The 16622-nt window shown below is 44.9% G+C and overlaps 2 protein-coding genes across 5 annotated transcripts; one reads left to right on the forward strand and one right to left on the reverse strand.

Moving 5' to 3' along the window:
* Positions 1-203: 203 nt before the first annotated feature.
* LOC139421905 (ras-interacting protein 1-like) lies at positions 204-10558 on the reverse strand. Of its 4 annotated transcripts, none has more exons than XR_011635687.1 (16): positions 10229-10520; positions 9137-9267; positions 8465-8910; positions 7658-7918; positions 7292-7536; positions 7003-7176; positions 6391-6595; positions 5571-5869; positions 5208-5369; positions 4780-4820; positions 3796-3950; positions 3358-3470; positions 2951-3245; positions 2357-2498; positions 1769-1910; positions 204-1099 (listed from the first exon to the last, which is right to left on the reverse strand). XR_011635687.1 is itself a non-coding variant. In XM_071173049.1 (16 exons), the coding sequence occupies exons 2-16, from the start codon at positions 9265-9267 to the stop codon at positions 921-923; spliced, it is 3012 nt and encodes a 1003-aa protein (XP_071029150.1). In that variant the 5' UTR covers positions 10229-10558; the 3' UTR covers positions 206-920. The 4 variants fall into 4 exon arrangements, 2 of the variants coding, with proteins under 2 accessions (XP_071029150.1, XP_071029143.1); XM_071173049.1 differs by having other exon boundaries at positions 206-1099; positions 2357-2520; positions 10229-10558; XR_011635686.1 differs by having other exon boundaries at positions 207-1099; positions 8420-8910.
* Positions 10559-12649: 2091 nt separating this feature from the next.
* LOC139379589 (cytochrome c oxidase subunit 6B1-like) lies at positions 12650-15524 on the forward strand. Its single transcript, XM_071122393.1, has 4 exons — positions 12650-12723; positions 13420-13557; positions 14544-14644; positions 15312-15524. The coding sequence occupies exons 2-4, from the start codon at positions 13452-13454 to the stop codon at positions 15363-15365; spliced, it is 261 nt and encodes an 86-aa protein (XP_070978494.1). The 5' UTR covers positions 12650-12723; positions 13420-13451; the 3' UTR covers positions 15366-15524.
* Positions 15525-16622: the final 1098 nt, after the last annotated feature.

Genomic DNA, 16622 nt, shown 5'->3' on the forward strand with positions numbered 1-16622 from the left:
CCCTAGTCTAGTAACTGTTGAGTCATCATTCCAGGGGTTGACTGAGTGCTGCGTCGCCACCTTGTGGTCCTTTCATTCTGGCACCCCGGGTACAAAATGAGTCGGTTCCAGAACCTGTCTAGCTGTTGAGTTGTGTGGTACAATCAAAGTAAATAAACAAATAAGGACAAAACAGCCATAACAAAGGAAACACTATGGACAGATCATAGGGTACCAACATTTTATTTAGAATATGAGGACAGTCAGTTAGAAATAAAATACACATGATAAAACAGTTTCCTTCATAGTGTTAGTGTTTACTTTGGTATACAATCTAATGTTCTGTGACAATACACATTTACTATATTCTTTATATGAGAATATCTGTGAGCGTCCATCCATCCAGTATAAAGCTGACCTACAGGGATATCTTTTACATAATAACATAGTCATACCATAATTTATGCTTCATTTTGTAGGACTTTTCTTTTTCAGGCAACCACTGCATTTCAGGCAATGAGTTACAAAATAAAGAGTGTTTAGAGAACAGTAAAAGAAGAGTTGTATAGTCTTACAGTTAGATAACTATTACATTGTGTTATGACTTTCTTTTGACAGTTGCCATTCCTCACACCAGTTGCCATTCCTCACACCAGTTGCCATTCCTCACACCAGTTGCCATTCCTCACACCAGTTGCCATTCCTCACACCAGTTGCCATTCCTCACACCAGTTGCCATTCCTATCCATTGCATCTGTCTTACGACAGAGGGTTCAATATAGGGTTAATTTCAAAGTTGCCCGAGATGGATGAGGTTGCCCCTAGATGCTGATCAAGGGTCAGTTTTGTGTCTTTCTCCCTTCATGGTTGAGGCGGATGGTGAATTGATCCTAGAACTGTGCCTAAGGGTAGCTTCTACCCGGAGCTCAACTGTCCAGTGCTCACAGCCTGGTCCTCTGATTGGCTGGCAGCTCATCCTGGTCGAGTCCCCACAGGAAGTTGCGCAAGCGTGTCACTTCCTTTTGTAGCTCGGGGCTGGGGATTGGCTGGGAGAGGTCCAGCTGAGGCGTCTCATTTGGCAGGATGAGAGGGGGGTGGTCCAGGAAACTTTCGAAGATGTCTTGGACAGAAAAGCATGAATAGAAATGTAGTGGTCTGAGATTCTTAGGAAGAAATCATACCCCTTCTATATATGTGTACTTACAATGTTCGGAATGTCTAAGGGCTAAATCCTGACTTGAGATCACAAATATTTTCTAATTGACATAAATGCATAATTTACGGGAATATTCAACTTATCCCAAGTTTGCAGTTGTATCTAATGTTGTGTTCATAACCAAGTTGGAAGTTGTGAAGTTGTAACTACCAGTTAGATGCATTCACATGCTTTAAACTCAGAGAAACGCCGATTGGCTAATGTCCAAAAAGCTTCATCAACCATAATCTAAAAGTAGAGCTATCATGCTTGTAAACAAATTATAGTGTTCAAAAACCATATTAATAGATTGATATTTATAATTTATGTTTTGTTGTTACATTTAACTAATGAAAATGCTGTTATCGAAGTATATTTCTTAGTAGGTGATGTCAGAGGTCAGCATGTAGGAGAAGTCAGAGCTTAGGGATGATAGAGTTTCCCACTAGTAATTACTAGTTGGAGGACAGTTCACACTGATATTTTCCCTGTCGTATATGGTAAATACTACCTTCCCACTTGGTTATGAATGCAGCATTAGCTCCTACATAATGACCCTCCAGGACTCCCAACCCCTCCCCTCTCGTGTCTCACCTCCACTGAGCTCCATCCCAGGGGGAGGAGCCCAGGAGGCCGGTGGGGCTCTGGCCGGTCCCAGCTTGTAATTGGTCAGCAGATGGTGCAGCTGGGTGGGGCTTAGCAAGGCGTGGTCCTCCTGTAGGCTGTCCCAAGATGACTGGCGGGGGAGAGACAAGAGAACAACCAATGAGCAACAAAACAGAGAAGGAGGAAAAGTGGACAATATCAGCAATGTCCACAACTGAGATGGGATGCCAAATCTGAAATCTACCCCTAGTCCCTTGTCTCTCTAGATGACCCCTTATATCTGAAAATAACTAAATGGGTGTGAACAAGTTAATGGAAAAGCTTGTCTATCTAGCTTCCTAGAGCGGTTATCATACAGTTTATACCGATCTGATCCAATCAGCTTTAGGAGAAGGCATCAGGAAGTGTCTAGAGGTAGGGGCTAGGGGTGGATGTGTGATAAGTCAAATAGGTTTAGAGGAAGAACAACACAACAACGAGACCAAAACATGATTCTTTATCCAGAATGTTTTGTTTTGGGTCATTATCTTGCTAAATCGACTGATTGTTAACTGGCTAAACCAGCATTATTTTTACCTGGATGAGGCGGGTCTTAGGGACGCACAGGAAATTGACTGTGACGGACAGCTTTTTCAGGAACTCAGAGGCGATATCTCCAAGTCCCGCGCCCTGCAGCCAGTCCAGAACCAGGTCCAGGTTTGTACGGATCTGGACCGCTCTAGACCAGGAGAACAGACCATCTGAGAGAAGGAGGGAGTGAGGGACAGAGCGAGAGAAGAGCAAGAAGAGACAGAAAGAGAGGGAGTGTGTGTGTGTGTGTGTGTGTGTGTGTGTGTGTGTGTGTGTGTGTGTGTGTGTGTGTGTGTGTGTGTGTGTGTGTGTGTGTGTGTGTGTGTGTGTGTGTGTGTGTGTGTGTGTGTTAGTGCACATCTGAACCAGGGTTGGAAAGTTCAAGTTATTTCAGAGCCGCACCCAGATTCTCTGTCTCGCTGTGCTTGGTAGCGCTCATCCCCTTACGACCTCTACACTTAATGGTTCGTGCACAAACAATGGCTTGTGTAGTGGAAAGCAATTTCTGCATGTGTAATGTGGAACCCACTTAGCTCATGACTGCAGCTTCCTCAGACCAACCCCTGACCTTGGACCCCAGTATTACCCCTGCCCTCTCACCTCTCTCCAGCAGTGTGTTGAGCAGGGAGGTGTTGGTGAAGAAGAAGAGGTAGCCGAACGTTTGGGAGGTGAGTGGGGGGGAGAGGCAGGCCTCCCGGGACAGCATCAGGGAGCAGCGGTACACCTCCACCAGCCCAGCCACCGTAGGGGGGAGGGAGGACACGTCTTCCCCCTCTCCCGCCCCCCCACCACCCTCACACCCATCCATCTCCCTACCCTCATCTCTCTCCTTCTCTTTCTCCATGCTGGAGAAAGGGTTGTTGTCCAGGAGAGCTGGCAGGAGGGAGTACAGCGTCTGACAGAGACCGAGTGACAGAGAGAGAGATTAATTAATGTATAGGTCGGGATATAATTATGTACGGTAACTTGATTGTGTCTTGAGTGTGAGGTAACTCAACCTCCCTCACCTTTGTGAGGTGGTACACGCACTGCTGGAAGGTGTGCATTATCACGTCATCAAGCTGCGCCAGGGCCTCGGAGCAGGTGTCCAGGTCAGCTGACAACACAGGGTCACCAGGAACTGAGGGTAAATATATATGCATTAACTTCTGACTAAGGTCATATAACTACTGTTATTGCAGAACAATCCAAAATATATTTAACTTTCTCAATGACGCAACAAACTTGTTTTGACTACTGTGGGGCTAAATGATGATAGCAGGAATGTCACACAGGAAGAGGAAGACAGGGAGACACAAAGATACAACGGCCGTGTGACGTAAAACAGAGAGACAAGGTTAATATGACAAAATGCCTTTATTGGAGAAAGAAGCTTTTTGGCAGATGATCGATGGTGATCTGCATTGATCAAGAGGAAATGGACTCTTATGACACGGGTGTCTCACCCTCAAACTCCCAGTCTCTCTCCATGGCCTCAACTTTGACCTGGAAGAAGTTGAGGAGCTCTGTGGCATTGGACATCCAGAACATCAGAGGTCGAAGGTCAGAGGACAGCTTCTGTGCACTGGGCGCACTCAGTTCAACCTCCTGCTCTGTGGAACTGGACAGACCAGAACAGGACACACACAGCGTTATAGAAGTTGTTGTTACTATCTATTCATCTCTCTCAAGGAGTTACAGCAAGTCCTTGATCTATTTTAATGAGCATGCAGCGACAGGGTTCAGTAACACTTTTTGGGGGGCTGCAGGTAGCCTAGTGGTTAGAGCGTTGGACTAGTAACCGAAAGGTTGCAAGATCGAATCCCTGAGCTGACAAGGTAAAAATCTGTCGTCCTGCCCCTGGACAAGGCAGTTAACCCACTGTTCCTAGGCTGTCATTGAAAATAAGAATTTGTTCTTAACTGGCTTGCCTTGTTAAATAAAGGTTAATCCATCTGCAGATGCTCTACAGACGATCAGTAACATTTCAACTAACTGTCTACTAACCCTTAAACCAGATCCTAGCCCTTGTTCTAAACTTAACCGTAAACTTAGCATGCAGTTACTTATCAACAGATAGTTTGTTGATAATATGACCATATGTAGAGCATCTACAGATGGACAATCCAGACCATCCAAATAAAGTGTGACCCAGGGTCCCACTACATCTGATTTCATCTGTTAACTGCTATTCACTTGGGATAACATCTGCTAAATAAACATTAATATTAATAGATATTTGTGTACAGTATCAGTATCATATACAGTTTATACTTTGTGTAAACGTCACATATTTTAATCATATTTGCATAATGCTAAATAGTATCAGCATGTTCATCACATGATTTACAGAGACACAAGCTTCTCTTGATTCCCCCTAATACAGCCCTAAGGGAAGTTCCAAACACAGGAAACAGCTGAAATATGACGTTGAGCAGAAATTATCTTACTTTTGCGTGGGATGCTTATCCCCGAATTCCTTAATGTTATCCTGTAAAAAGAGTTGGAGAGGGAAGAGAGGACATGAGAGAAGAGACACGTCTCGGCTTAGTGGCAGGGGGGGGGGTGAGTTGGGTTACAAAGTCTGGACAGGCCACCAGGACAATTACAACACAGTTTCCAGAAGGAAGTGACATCAGCTCATCCCCTGTTCTGTTCATCTACAGTTACAGGCATCTGTCTGTCTGTCTAAATGAATCCCTGTTCCACAGCCTACAGTGTTTCAGAGAAAGACATGTCAGTCTGGGGCTGGCTTTATAACCCTTTACAATCCTATTTAATCTGCTGTGTAACTTTCTCTGTCAGTCTTGACTGAGCTATGGCTAGTTAGCGTTATTACAACTGAGATGATCCTAGACAGTCTTTCAAATGAACTCACCCAAACGATCCCTTTGATCTGATTGGCTGCTTTCAGCAGCAACTGAGGCGTGAGGGCGGGATCCAGGTGTTTGGAGGCGTGGTCAATCATGATTGACAGGAGAAAGGCTGGGGCTAAAGGCCCGCCCTCTGAGTCTGGAGAGGAGTTCTTAGAGATTATCTCCTGATGGAGAAACAGTGGGTTTAATTTATGGTCTTGTTTCAGCTCCTGTTATCAACCAAGAAAGTAATATATGTGGTAACAATAGATACTTTAAGTACCTCCCCACCACTTATATAACACCGTTCTCTACTCTAATCTGTAGCAGACAGGTAGCAGACACAGTGGTGTAACTAACAGACACAGGGGTCTTTCTTCTCTCACCTGTAGCAGAGCGTCAGCGTGGCGGGGCTGGAACCGCAGCAGAGCCTCAGTAGAACCCAGGTACTGCCTCAACGCTTCCTGTCTGTCCACCAATCCCGAGAGGCAGCAGGTGGAGGGAACGTCAGCTTGCCAAGGCAGCGCCAATGCCAGCGGAGGGGCCGGGGTCACGCGGGGGTCACGATACAGGAAGAGGAAGTGAGCTCCTATGCCAATCACGTCCCCAGGTTTAAGCACCGCCTCCCGGTAGAGGGCTTCTCCGTTGTGTGTGACAGATCCTCCTCTGAAGGGACGCATCAGAGCTGGGGGGAGAGAGAAAATAGTTGATTAACTAGTAACACTATAATTGAAGTTCTGCTCATAAACTGCTTATAAAAAAGGTATGACAGTTTTCTAACCATATTTAAAGGGGTATCAAGAAGTGTCTAGTGGGAGGATCTCTAGAGGTTGATTGTGGACAGGGAAATACTGTAAAATCAGGTGTCAACGTGTAGTAAGGAATTGTTACTTCTTTTGGATAGATGTCAGCACATATGAATTGTTACTTCTTTGGATAGATGTAAGCACATATGAATTGTTACTTCTTTGGAGAGATGTCAGCACATATGAATTGTTACTTCTTTGGATAGATGTAAGCACATATGAATTGTTACTTCTTTGGAGAGATGTCAGCACATATGAATTGTTACTTCTTTGGATAGATGTAAGCACATATGGAAAAGGCTCCCTATTTTGCAGGCACATTTCTGTTTGTTGAGGTCTGCAAACATCACAGGGGTAGGGCCAGGATTTAGGACTAGGGTTGTTTGTGGACCAGGCCTACCTTGCCCAGGGGGAGCGTCGGGTACGGCTGAGTCTCTCCTGATCAACAGGTGCCTGGCCAGCATGTCTGGAGCAGAGAGAAACGTTTCCACCTTCAGAGGCCTCTTCCCCTTCCTCTCCCTTTCTCTGTCCTTCTCTCTCTCCCTCATCGTTGGCTTCCGCCCAAAAACGTGTGTGTGCCCTGCCATGATGTACAAAACAAAATCCTGTAGAAAACACAGAAAACACACACAGAGGAGAACGGAAGAAGGAAATAAAGAAAGAAAGAGAGAAGAGAGTTTGTTATCATCTGAAGGACATGGTTATGATAAGGGGACATCTTGGAGATCTTAAGTTGTGCGGCGGTCAGGAGATAAGGTATGAAGTGTGTCACAGTTTGCCACAATGAAGACCTGTGTGAGGTCACTGTGAGAGATGGAGTGATGTACACAGTGGGGTTGTGTGTGTCTACAAAGGTATTGTGTTGCTGTGAGTCTGTTTTGTGCTCAGGGTTGAATAGGAAAGGCTGGGGAAGGGTTGGAAACAGTGATGGTATGTGGCGATTAGGGGAATACAGGTATGATGTCATGTTCAGGGTGTGTGTGTGTGATCATCTGGGAGGCGCAGGTCTAACCTTGCTCTGGTCGTAGCCCTGCAGCAACAGGAAGTAGGGTCGGTCCGTGGGCGGGAGGATCAGGCTCTGTGACATCCCTTCCAGGTCGCAGGCTGAGTAGTCTTTCTCTTCCTCTACTGCCTTGTCTGCTTTGTTCCTCCGCTCCACCTCATCTCTGACCTTTGACCTCATCATCTAAGACAGAGGGAGGAGTCTTTATGGTCAGACTGCTGCACTGCTGAGATTAGGTGGGGTTGCCCTGTTGCTATCATGTTGCAACATGTGTTGAAACACATCCTCTCATCCTCACCTCTCCGTGCTCCAATGGAGCTATCATGCTCACAATGTTTTTCCTGTCCTGGAGTCCTGCACTGTTGTTAGGGTGGTTTCCGGAGTGACTGGGGTCATTGCCAACGTGGTTTCCTTGGCGACGCCTCAGGCTGAGGTTCATGTCGCTGATGCTCCTCCTGAGTTCCGAGTTCCGTCCTCGATGACCTCGCTCGCCCTCCTCACCCCCGTCCCCCGACTGTATGCGGCTCCGCCTCCAACGTGCACCTGTTACCACGACAACCAGACATATCATTAAAAACAAAGAAACTATACTTTTCACTGGATGACTGTTGGAAACCCCAGATGTAAGAGCTGATCATCTAGAGACTCTATATTGTCCTTTTACCTGTGTGGTTCTCCCCTTCCCTCTCTCGCTCCTTCTCTTTCTCCCTCTCCTCTCTTTCGTAGTCGTCCCGCCTCTGGATCTCGAAGCGGCGTTCAAACCCCTCCTTGGGCCGCCACATGTCCAACAATAGCAGCGGGCATTCCCATTCGGCCACACCCCTACGACACTCTGTCTCCCATTGGACGGCTCCATCTGGTTGCTGGATGGGCTTTCCAATGACATCACACAACAGGAAGTCTTCCGGGCTGTGTTTCTGCAGGGCTAGGAGAGGGAGGCAGGGCGACCAGGCTAATTATTTTTCCAATGAATATGACATTGTTGCTCAATTGAGGTCAAATCAAATGTCAAATGTATTTTATATAGCCAGCTGATATCTCAAAGTGCTGTACAGAAACCCAGCCTAAAACCCCAAACAGCAAGCAATGCAGGTGTAGAAGCCCGGTGGCTAGGAAAAACTCCCTAGAAAGGCCAAAACCCAGGAAGAAACCTAGAGAGGAACCAGGCTATGAGGGGTGGCCAGTCCTCTTCTGGCTGTGCCAGGCGGAGATTATAACAGAACATGGCCAAGATATTCAGATGTTCATAAATGACCAGCATGGTCAAATAATAATAATAATCATAGTAGTTGTCGAGGGTGCAGCAAGTCAGCACCTCAGGAGTAAATATCAGTTGGCTTTTCATAGCCAATCATTAAGAGTATCTCTACCCATGAATCCCTGTACTGTACTCGGTCTGTACTCTCTCTCTCTTTCTGCCTCTTACCTGCATCGTCCGTCTCCTCCCTCTCTCTCTCTTTCTGCCTCTTACCTGCATCGTCCGTCTCCTCCCTCTCTCTCTCAGTATAGCGGGTGATGACCTGGGCGATGAGCTGTTTGGCTGTAGAGTGGGTGGTGGCCAGCAAAGAGCGGTAGTTAGCCCCGCTAGACAGAGCATCCCCATAGATCTTGATGAGGCCTGGGGCTGTGGAGGAGGCAGGGGGCAGGTAGTGGTGGGAGGAAGGGGAAGCAGAGTGGGCCCACACCTCCCTCTCCTTCTCCCCTATGGCCTTGTCTCGGTCACTGTTGGAGCGCCCCCTCAGGAAGAGGTGGGAAAGACGCTTGGTGCGGGACTGGGGCCCAGCGGGACGGGGCCGGAGGAAGGCCGGAGAGGGAGAGGGGGATGGGGGCGCGAGGGAGGGGGTGGAGATGGAGAGGGAAGAGGAAGGGGCAGAGGGGGCCTCGTGGAGGGACGCTGCGTCAGAGCTGGTGGTGGACCTAGTGAGGGAGAAGGAGAGGAGGGGGAAAGAAAGAGAGAGAGGGGGAGTAGGGCATGTCAGCTGTGAGTTATGGCTGACAGAGCTGAACATAGACAATATTAACTGCTAGAAAACGGTCACAGTTGAGTCAGATGTGTTACTGCTGGACTAGAACAAAATCGTTGAGAATCAACATTGGACTAAGTGACATTGAGGTACTGTACATAGGTAGCAGAGAGACTGACTTGACAGAGACGGCGCTGGGCCAGCGGCCCCCCAGCTTGGCAAAGTGTTTCCTGGGAGAGTTGATCCACAGACCCACAGGGAAATGGAGCTTCCTGAAGCGAGGACTGTCAGTCCCCTCCATCTGATCCATCTGAGAACCAACGAGCGATAGAGAGAAACTCAAAGAACACAGATCAAATGTTCATAATCTTTGAGTTAATTAATTAAGATGTGTGTGGACTATACTGCTTTACATTCTATTCATGTGGGCCTGAAACAGGCCCTTGATATATTTGAACAAAAATCAAAGGTTAAATCATCAGGGGGAGGAAGACTGACCTTTTCCTCCAAACAACCCAAGTTTATGTAATCCTAAACTTGTCAAATAATGACATCATCATCATGAATAGTTTGAGATCCTCCGGATCCTTGTGGAATTGTTCATTGTTACACACCAAAGGAATTTGGCTGTGGAAGTGATTGTTGCCCCCCATTGGTAAAAAAAAAGATATATATTTTTTGAAAACGGTAGATAGGTTACACTTGGCTCAAATCATCTCAAATTCTACAGCACGGTAAATTACATCTTTGTCACAAAGGTACTCTAAGCTGAATGTGTGTCATTCCTCCTTATCCAAACAGGAAGTGTGTTCTACAGGCCTCAGATCCCGCTGTCGTGTTGAAAGGGAAATCCCCACTCTTAAGGTCACTCACTACATGTCTGTCGCCTCAGCCTACAACTAGGAGTAGAATGAAATTACTCGTAATGGTGGAATGTAGAGTTTGGGGAGGGAAAATTGTGCTTAGTTACAGCTTCTACTCTACAAAATTGGATGTGTCAACAAAAAAATTAATGTAGAACGGTTCAAATTTGAACCCAAATAATAGTTTTTCATTGTTATTTTTTTTACTCAACTTTCTATAATGAAATGTTGCAAAAGAAACAGCAAAAACTTATCAGCAACATTTTACTGTGGAAAATGATCAATATTGTGACCTCTAACAGCTTATCATGGATGATAGCTCAAATGTTAAAAAATCTAATGGAAAAGTAATGAACCAATGCAACACAATAGGCCCTCTAAAATAAAAGCGTACTTGAAAGTACTTACCGAGAACGACTGCAGTTCCCTCTTCCTATAAGTGTTTTATTAGTCCTTCTCAATAGAAAAAAAGAAAATGGTTAAAAACAACTTCGTATTTTCCTTTTTCCCCAAGACAAAAACTCCATTTTCAAAACGTCTATCTGCGCCACAGGTATCTCTCTTTCTCTCGAACACGTTCTCTTCATCAATATATTCTCTTTTTAAATCAGAACATATTTTTCTCCACTTTCTCTCGTTTTCTGTCTGTTTTCTAAGTAATGTTGGTACGGGCTCCTTCTCTCTCTTTCTCTGCCTCTGTGGGTCTATAGATAGAGAAACAGGCCCATTGTTCTAAGTGACAGAATTTCCTTCCTTCGCGCTGGACAACACCTATATCCTGAGAGAGAGAGAGAGAGAGAGAGAGAGAGAGAGAGAGAGAGAGAGAGAGAGAGAGAGAGAGAGAGAGAGAGAGAGAGAGAGAGAGAAAGAGAGAGAGAGAGAGAGAGAGAGAGAGAGAGAGAGAGAGAGAGAGAGAGAGAGAGAGAGAGAGATACTTGCTGGCCCCTTGTACCCTCCCTGGACATACTGTATATACTGTACATACACACGATAAAGAGATAAGACTAGAACTAGAGATTGGGGAGAGGGGTTAATCCAGCATTCCCCTGTCTCCCCCAAGCACACATGCACACTCGTGGACACTGGTCGGATTCCGTTAGACCACTGCCTTTGGCATTAGGGTGCTTTGGAGCGCTGGGGTTGAGTACGAAGAAGATTGGATGGAGGAGGGGGCGGGGGCTGGGGGGCAGTGAGAATCTGTGTTTAATTTGGACAACTAATTACTTTAACAAAGCCACTCAGAGAAAATAGGTTTATGCTCCCAGCTTAAAAATGATAGCAGTCAGTCAGAACCTATACCTTTTGTCTAGTTGTCCACAGGAATGTTACTTTTGAAGTGTAGTCCAGAGTTCAGCTCTTTGATAGTCCAAGAACTTGCATTGTAGTACATCAAGAAACAGGCCTATAATGTTTTCTAGAAAAGGACATAATTTGAGCAGCAGAGGAAACAGCGAGAGGAAGTCAGAGAAAGAGGGACACCTGTGACCTCTGACCTTGTCTACAACAGGAAGATGGTGACAGGAAAAGAAAGGACAGGCAGGGAGAGAGGGGCAGCAAGAAAAGGAAAAAGAGAGAAAGTTACATTGGATTCATCATAATATCTGAACCAATAGGCTAAGGCTACATACATCCCTTCCACTATAACAAAATATATAGTTCACACTATCCATTCTTAAAATGTGTTAATAACTGTACAATAAAGCTTGAAACTATGAAACTGAAATTATAGGCTATTACAGGTACTACCAAAACACACAAAAACTAGACGCTTCCTTCGAAATGAGACAGTGTGCCAGACCACACAGCGTACTTCCACTGAGTAGGTAGTGAGCTGTCCAGACACCCGGAGGTCTTTGGTTTGGAGAGGTGCTCACAGACAGGGATGGCCGGGTGACAGCAGCCTGTGAACACTCCTTTGCGTCATGGAGTTTCTTTGTTTTGTTTGCTTTTGGCGTGCGGTTGACATCTTATCCCCTTTTCCAGGTAGGCAACCCTCTGTGGGTTTTCGTTGGAATAACTGTCAAATAAAAGAATGACACTTTAAACTTGGCACAGTTCAGGTGTGGGCCTGCAAGGTATTCTCTTCCTTGTTCTCTATCTCTTTTCTTTGGGAACAGTGAAGAGTTAGAAGCTATTTATCTTTACTATTGTTAGACATACTGACACAGTTGCGGGGGATCTTTTTTAGCCTGGGCAAAGCTTTATCACAATGTCCATTTTGGCCTGCTACTGTGGGCCCTGTATTTTCGAAACAAAACAAACAAGTTCTTCTCACAGCCTACATTGCTTACAAATGTGTGAGCAACTTTTATGAGCAAGACAATGCTGCTGGAGGACAGAGATTTGCAGAGGTTTCTAGATGTTGAGAGGCAGGGGTAAAAATAAATGACTCTCAGCATTGGCCATCCTGTTGATTTGGGACGGAATTTCATCTTGTTGATTTGAGGCAGGAGATCAGGCTTTTGATTTGGGACAGGATCAGGTGTTTTAGTCTGGGGCTACAGCAGAAAATGTGCTATTGGGGGTAATGGGAGACTGGCGTTGGGAAACACTGTACTAGGCTATCACTGACATGTTTGACATTATGTTCTTCGTGTAAATAATTGATGCAAAATTCAGTGATTACACTTCATATGGCTTAAAAATCTCAAAGTGATTCCCATAATTTATTTGTGTTTCTAATCATTGTTTATAGGCAATAGAGAAGGAATTATGCATAAAAACATGGGAAACTGACTCATTCCTTTTCTCATTCCCATGCCAACTTTTCTCATTCCCATGCCATGGTGATTACGCTTGCTCGTCCACTCACAACCTCCAACATCCCAGCATACACTGCGTTACGGTCTTCCGGTGAGAGAGGACATCAATCATACCAGAGAGGACACAAGAAACAGTCCAAGGTAGGTCGTGGAAAACTGCTGGAAAATCATAATAATTAGGCTCTTTCAATTAATATACTGAGGGTCGTATTTTTTGTTTGTGTAAAAGTATTTTAATTGGAAATAACGTGTGCCGTGGCACGGTTTTGATACAGCCGGTTAGCTAGCTGGGTTCAAGCTAGTGTAGCTAGCTATCCAGCAAGCAAGCCAACAAATACATTTGAAGCTGTGCCAACAATGCTAGCAAGCTATGCTACATTAGTTCATTCGATGTGGTTAGCGAGCTGTAATGTCTAACTTTCTAGCTAGTCAGAAATCTCCATTCAAGTCTTTTACTTATTTGTTAATTACTGTTAGTTACCTGGAAATAAGGATTGATAAGTCACCTTCTATGACTGAATTCTAGCTAGCTAAGGTTACCAGCTTTTTGTCAGTCTGTCTGTCCTAGTTGTGAGTTGTTATTGCCGTAGCTATGACCTAGTCAAATAGACACCTGTACAGGCTCTCATGGATAAGTATTTTGCAAGCTAATAGGCCTATCTGAACTAGTCGATTCCATATTCTATTATCATGACAACAAGATAATGTCCTACTCTATGTGCAAGTGTACAGTTATCTTCAGAAGCCAAGTTTGGAAGGATGGCCTCGTGAGACTACTGTACAGCTCATGTTTAGTTTCGTGACATTATATGACATCTCCCTATCGATGTGTGTCAGTGTTGACATAGTGAGACCGCCAGCTAGCCAGCATGTCTGACGTTATTGAGGAGAAGATAAAGAACTACAGGACGGCTCCCTTCGACGCCCGCTTCCCCAACACCAACCAGACCCGCAACTGCTTTCAGAACTATCTGGGTAAGTTAGCTAGCTGATCAACTACTTCTCTTTTCTGACCCGCCACACACATCTCCCTCTCCCCCTCTTTCTCCAGCCCTGCCGGCAGTCTACTGCTCATTTCTACCTCCCAACTGACACACACACAATGGTGAAAGGATAGGATACTTCTGGCCATCAGGCTCTTCTGCCACGCTGAATACTCTTGATTCCCTTCCCAGCAATTTTGTTCACAAAGATAAAGATCTTGGTTGGTTAACTAAACAAGGATTTTTATCTGAAGCCCAATTTAACCTAATTTGCCTGGGCTAAGAATCATGTGGTTGATGATTTGCAATTGATGTGCATTGTAAACGGTGGTATTTGCTCTCGTAGCATTGATGCATGTCCAACTTCTTTGGTTGATAAGAGCCCCATGAGAAGCACCTCCTCAGAGTGATCTAAATCACTCAGTTCACATTAGACCAGATATAATGTTGGCTGTCCCTCAGCTATTCACCAAGGTACGCCATCAAAAGCCAACTGTCTGTACTGACTGACATGTCCGTTAGGCAAGGGTACTACTTGGGTATGCCAGATCTTTTCGGTCTTCAACACTCGTTTAGTAAGGATAGCCTAATGTATCTGTCGTTGTACTTTTTTTATGTTGACATTTTAGTCATTTAGCAGACTAACAGTAGTGATTGCATACATGTATTTTTTTTGCTTCATACTGGTCTCCCGTGGGATTCAAACCCACAACCTTGGCGTTGCACGCGCCCATGCTCAACCAATTGAGCCACACGGGACCCCACAGGTTCTCTCACTGCTCTGTTAGTTTTAATTAGTGTCAGATTAATGTTGACATCATTTAACACATCAGATAAGGGTCCATTTGTGGTGGCTGTTTGCTGTTAGATTTTTAGGTTCCGAAACGTAACACCAGTGTCAGTAAAAGTTGTGATAACTGTCTTAATGCTTATCACTTCATTCTGTGAATATTAACTCTCTCCTCCCTCTTTTTCTAGACTTCCACAGGTGCAACAAAGCTTTGTCAGACAAAGGCCAGGATGTGGCTCCCTGTGACTGGTACCAGAGGGTCTACAAGAGTATCTGTCCCATGAGCTGGGTACGTATGCTGCTACTGTGGCTCATAGTATGGTGCGGGCACTCCTTTATAAGGTTAATCAGAGCTATAGAGTGGCAAACTATTCAAACAAAGCCTAAAGGAGTGGGCATACACACAGTGCCCCCTAACTGCCTTCCCATGGTTGTGTAGTATTGTCAGCAATGATTGGACCTCCCCTAGAGATAGATGATGAATCACTTTAATCAGCTCACGTTAGAACCTACATTCACTCACATTAGCAGTGCCTCAACTATTCACAATGTGCCAACAGTCTGAGCACCACATTCCATAGAAGCCTTTAGTAGTTCCGGCATGTCTAAACTCTGCCAACAGTCTGTTCTGACATGTCCACTGAGTGGAACAGTTATGAATGTACCTGTTCTTCTGTGTCTCAAATGTCCTTACCTGAAGTGGTAGTTGGTATACAGTGTGGACCTCTGTTATGTTGCAAGTGTTCATACACTCTGTTTGTTGTGAGTCCAATAACTGACCATGGTCCCAGTCTGAAGTTGATTCCTACCCCCTACCCTTAGACACTTTTCATAGATCTGAAAGCATGGGATGGGTGTAAAGTGAAGGCAGAATGAAGGCTACAGTAGCTACTGTGTTATAACTGCATGTTACACTGATAGGCAGTTTAACCTCATGAGCGCATTTCCTCCTGCAGGTCGCCAAGTGGGATGACCAGATAGAGGCCGGAAGCTTTCCCGGAAAGATCTAAAATGGCTGACCTCAGGACTATCTGTTAGCCACACCTTCAACTTTGACCCCTGTAGTGTGACTAAGGACATGTGTTGACCACGTACCACACCATTCTTAATGTTATTAACAGTGTTACTTATGTTACAAGCACTTAATAAAAATGCGCACCCGTTTTGAACCTGTCTGGTGGTGGTTCATTTGGTATTTTATTAGGATCCCCATTGGCTGTTGCAGATAAGAACAATAAAACTTAAAAGGTCCTGTTGTACTGCATATATACACACAGCATATACAGTTGAAGTCGGAAGTTTACATACACCATACCCAAATACATTTAAACTCAGTTGTTCACATTTCCTGAGATTTAATCCTTGTAGAAATTCCCTGTCTTAGGTCAGTTAAGATCACCACCCAATTTTAAGAATGTGAAATGTCAGAATAATAGTAGAGACAATTATTTATTTCAGATTTTATTTCTTTCATCACATTCCCAGTCGGGTCAGAAATGTACATACTTAATTAGTAGTTGGTAGGTTTTTACGACTCCTTGCTCGCACACGCTTTTTCAGTTCTGCCCACACATTTTCTATAGGATTGATGTCAGGGCTTTGTGATGGCCATTCCAATACCTTGACTTTGTTGACCTTAAGCTATTTTGACACAACTTTGGAAGTATGCTTGGGGTCATTGTCCATTTGGAAGACCCATTTGCGACCAAGCTTTAATTTCCTGACTGATGTCTTGAGATGTTGCTTCAATATATCAACATCATTTTCCTATCCTCATGATGCCATCTATTTTGTGAAGTGCACCTGTCCCTCCTGCAGCAAAGCACCCCCACAACATGATGCTGCCACTCCCGTGCTTCACGGTTGGGAAGGTGTTCTTTGGCTTGCAAGCCTCCCCCTTTTTCCTCCAAACATATTGATGGTCATTATGGCCAAACAGTTCTATTTTTTGTTTAATCAGACCAGAGGATATTTCTCCAAAAAGTATGATCTTTGTCCCCATGTGCAGTTGCAAACTGTAGTCTGGCTTTTTTATGGCGGTTTTTGAGAAGTGGCTTCTTCCTTGCTGAGCGGCCTTTCAGGTTATGTTGATATTGGACTTGTTTTACTGTGGATATAGATACTTTTGTACCTGTTTCCTCCAGCATCTTATGACAGCTGCGTGGTCCCATGGTGTTTATACTTGCGTACTATTGTTTGTACAGATGAACATGGTACCTGCAGGTGTTTGGAAATTGCTCCCAAGGATGAACCAGACTTGTGGAGGT

This window comes from Oncorhynchus clarkii, chromosome 2 (assembly GCF_045791955.1).
Source record: "Oncorhynchus clarkii lewisi isolate Uvic-CL-2024 chromosome 2, UVic_Ocla_1.0, whole genome shotgun sequence".
NCBI lineage: Eukaryota > Metazoa > Chordata > Actinopteri > Salmoniformes > Salmonidae > Oncorhynchus > Oncorhynchus clarkii.

Excerpts from the sequence above, each read along its gene's own strand:
- LOC139421905 (XM_071173042.1), bottom strand. The coding sequence starts at position 9,267 with ATGGATCAGATGGAGGGGACTGACAGTCCTCGCTTCAGGAAGCTCCAT. Across the intron at positions 7,537-7,657 it reads GGAAGGGGAGAACCACACAG|GTGCACGTTGGAGGCGGAGC; the intron begins GTAAAAGGACAA and ends TCGTGGTAACAG. Across the intron at positions 7,177-7,291 it reads CTCCATTGGAGCACGGAGAG|ATGATGAGGTCAAAGGTCAG; the intron begins GTGAGGATGAGA and ends CCTCTGTCTTAG.
- LOC139379589 (XM_071122393.1), top strand. The coding sequence starts at position 13,452 with ATGTCTGACGTTATTGAGGAGAAGATAAAGAACTACAGGACGGCTCCC. Across the intron at positions 13,558-14,543 it reads CTGCTTTCAGAACTATCTGG|ACTTCCACAGGTGCAACAAA; the intron begins GTAAGTTAGCTA and ends CTCTTTTTCTAG. Across the intron at positions 14,645-15,311 it reads GTATCTGTCCCATGAGCTGG|GTCGCCAAGTGGGATGACCA; the intron begins GTACGTATGCTG and ends TTCCTCCTGCAG.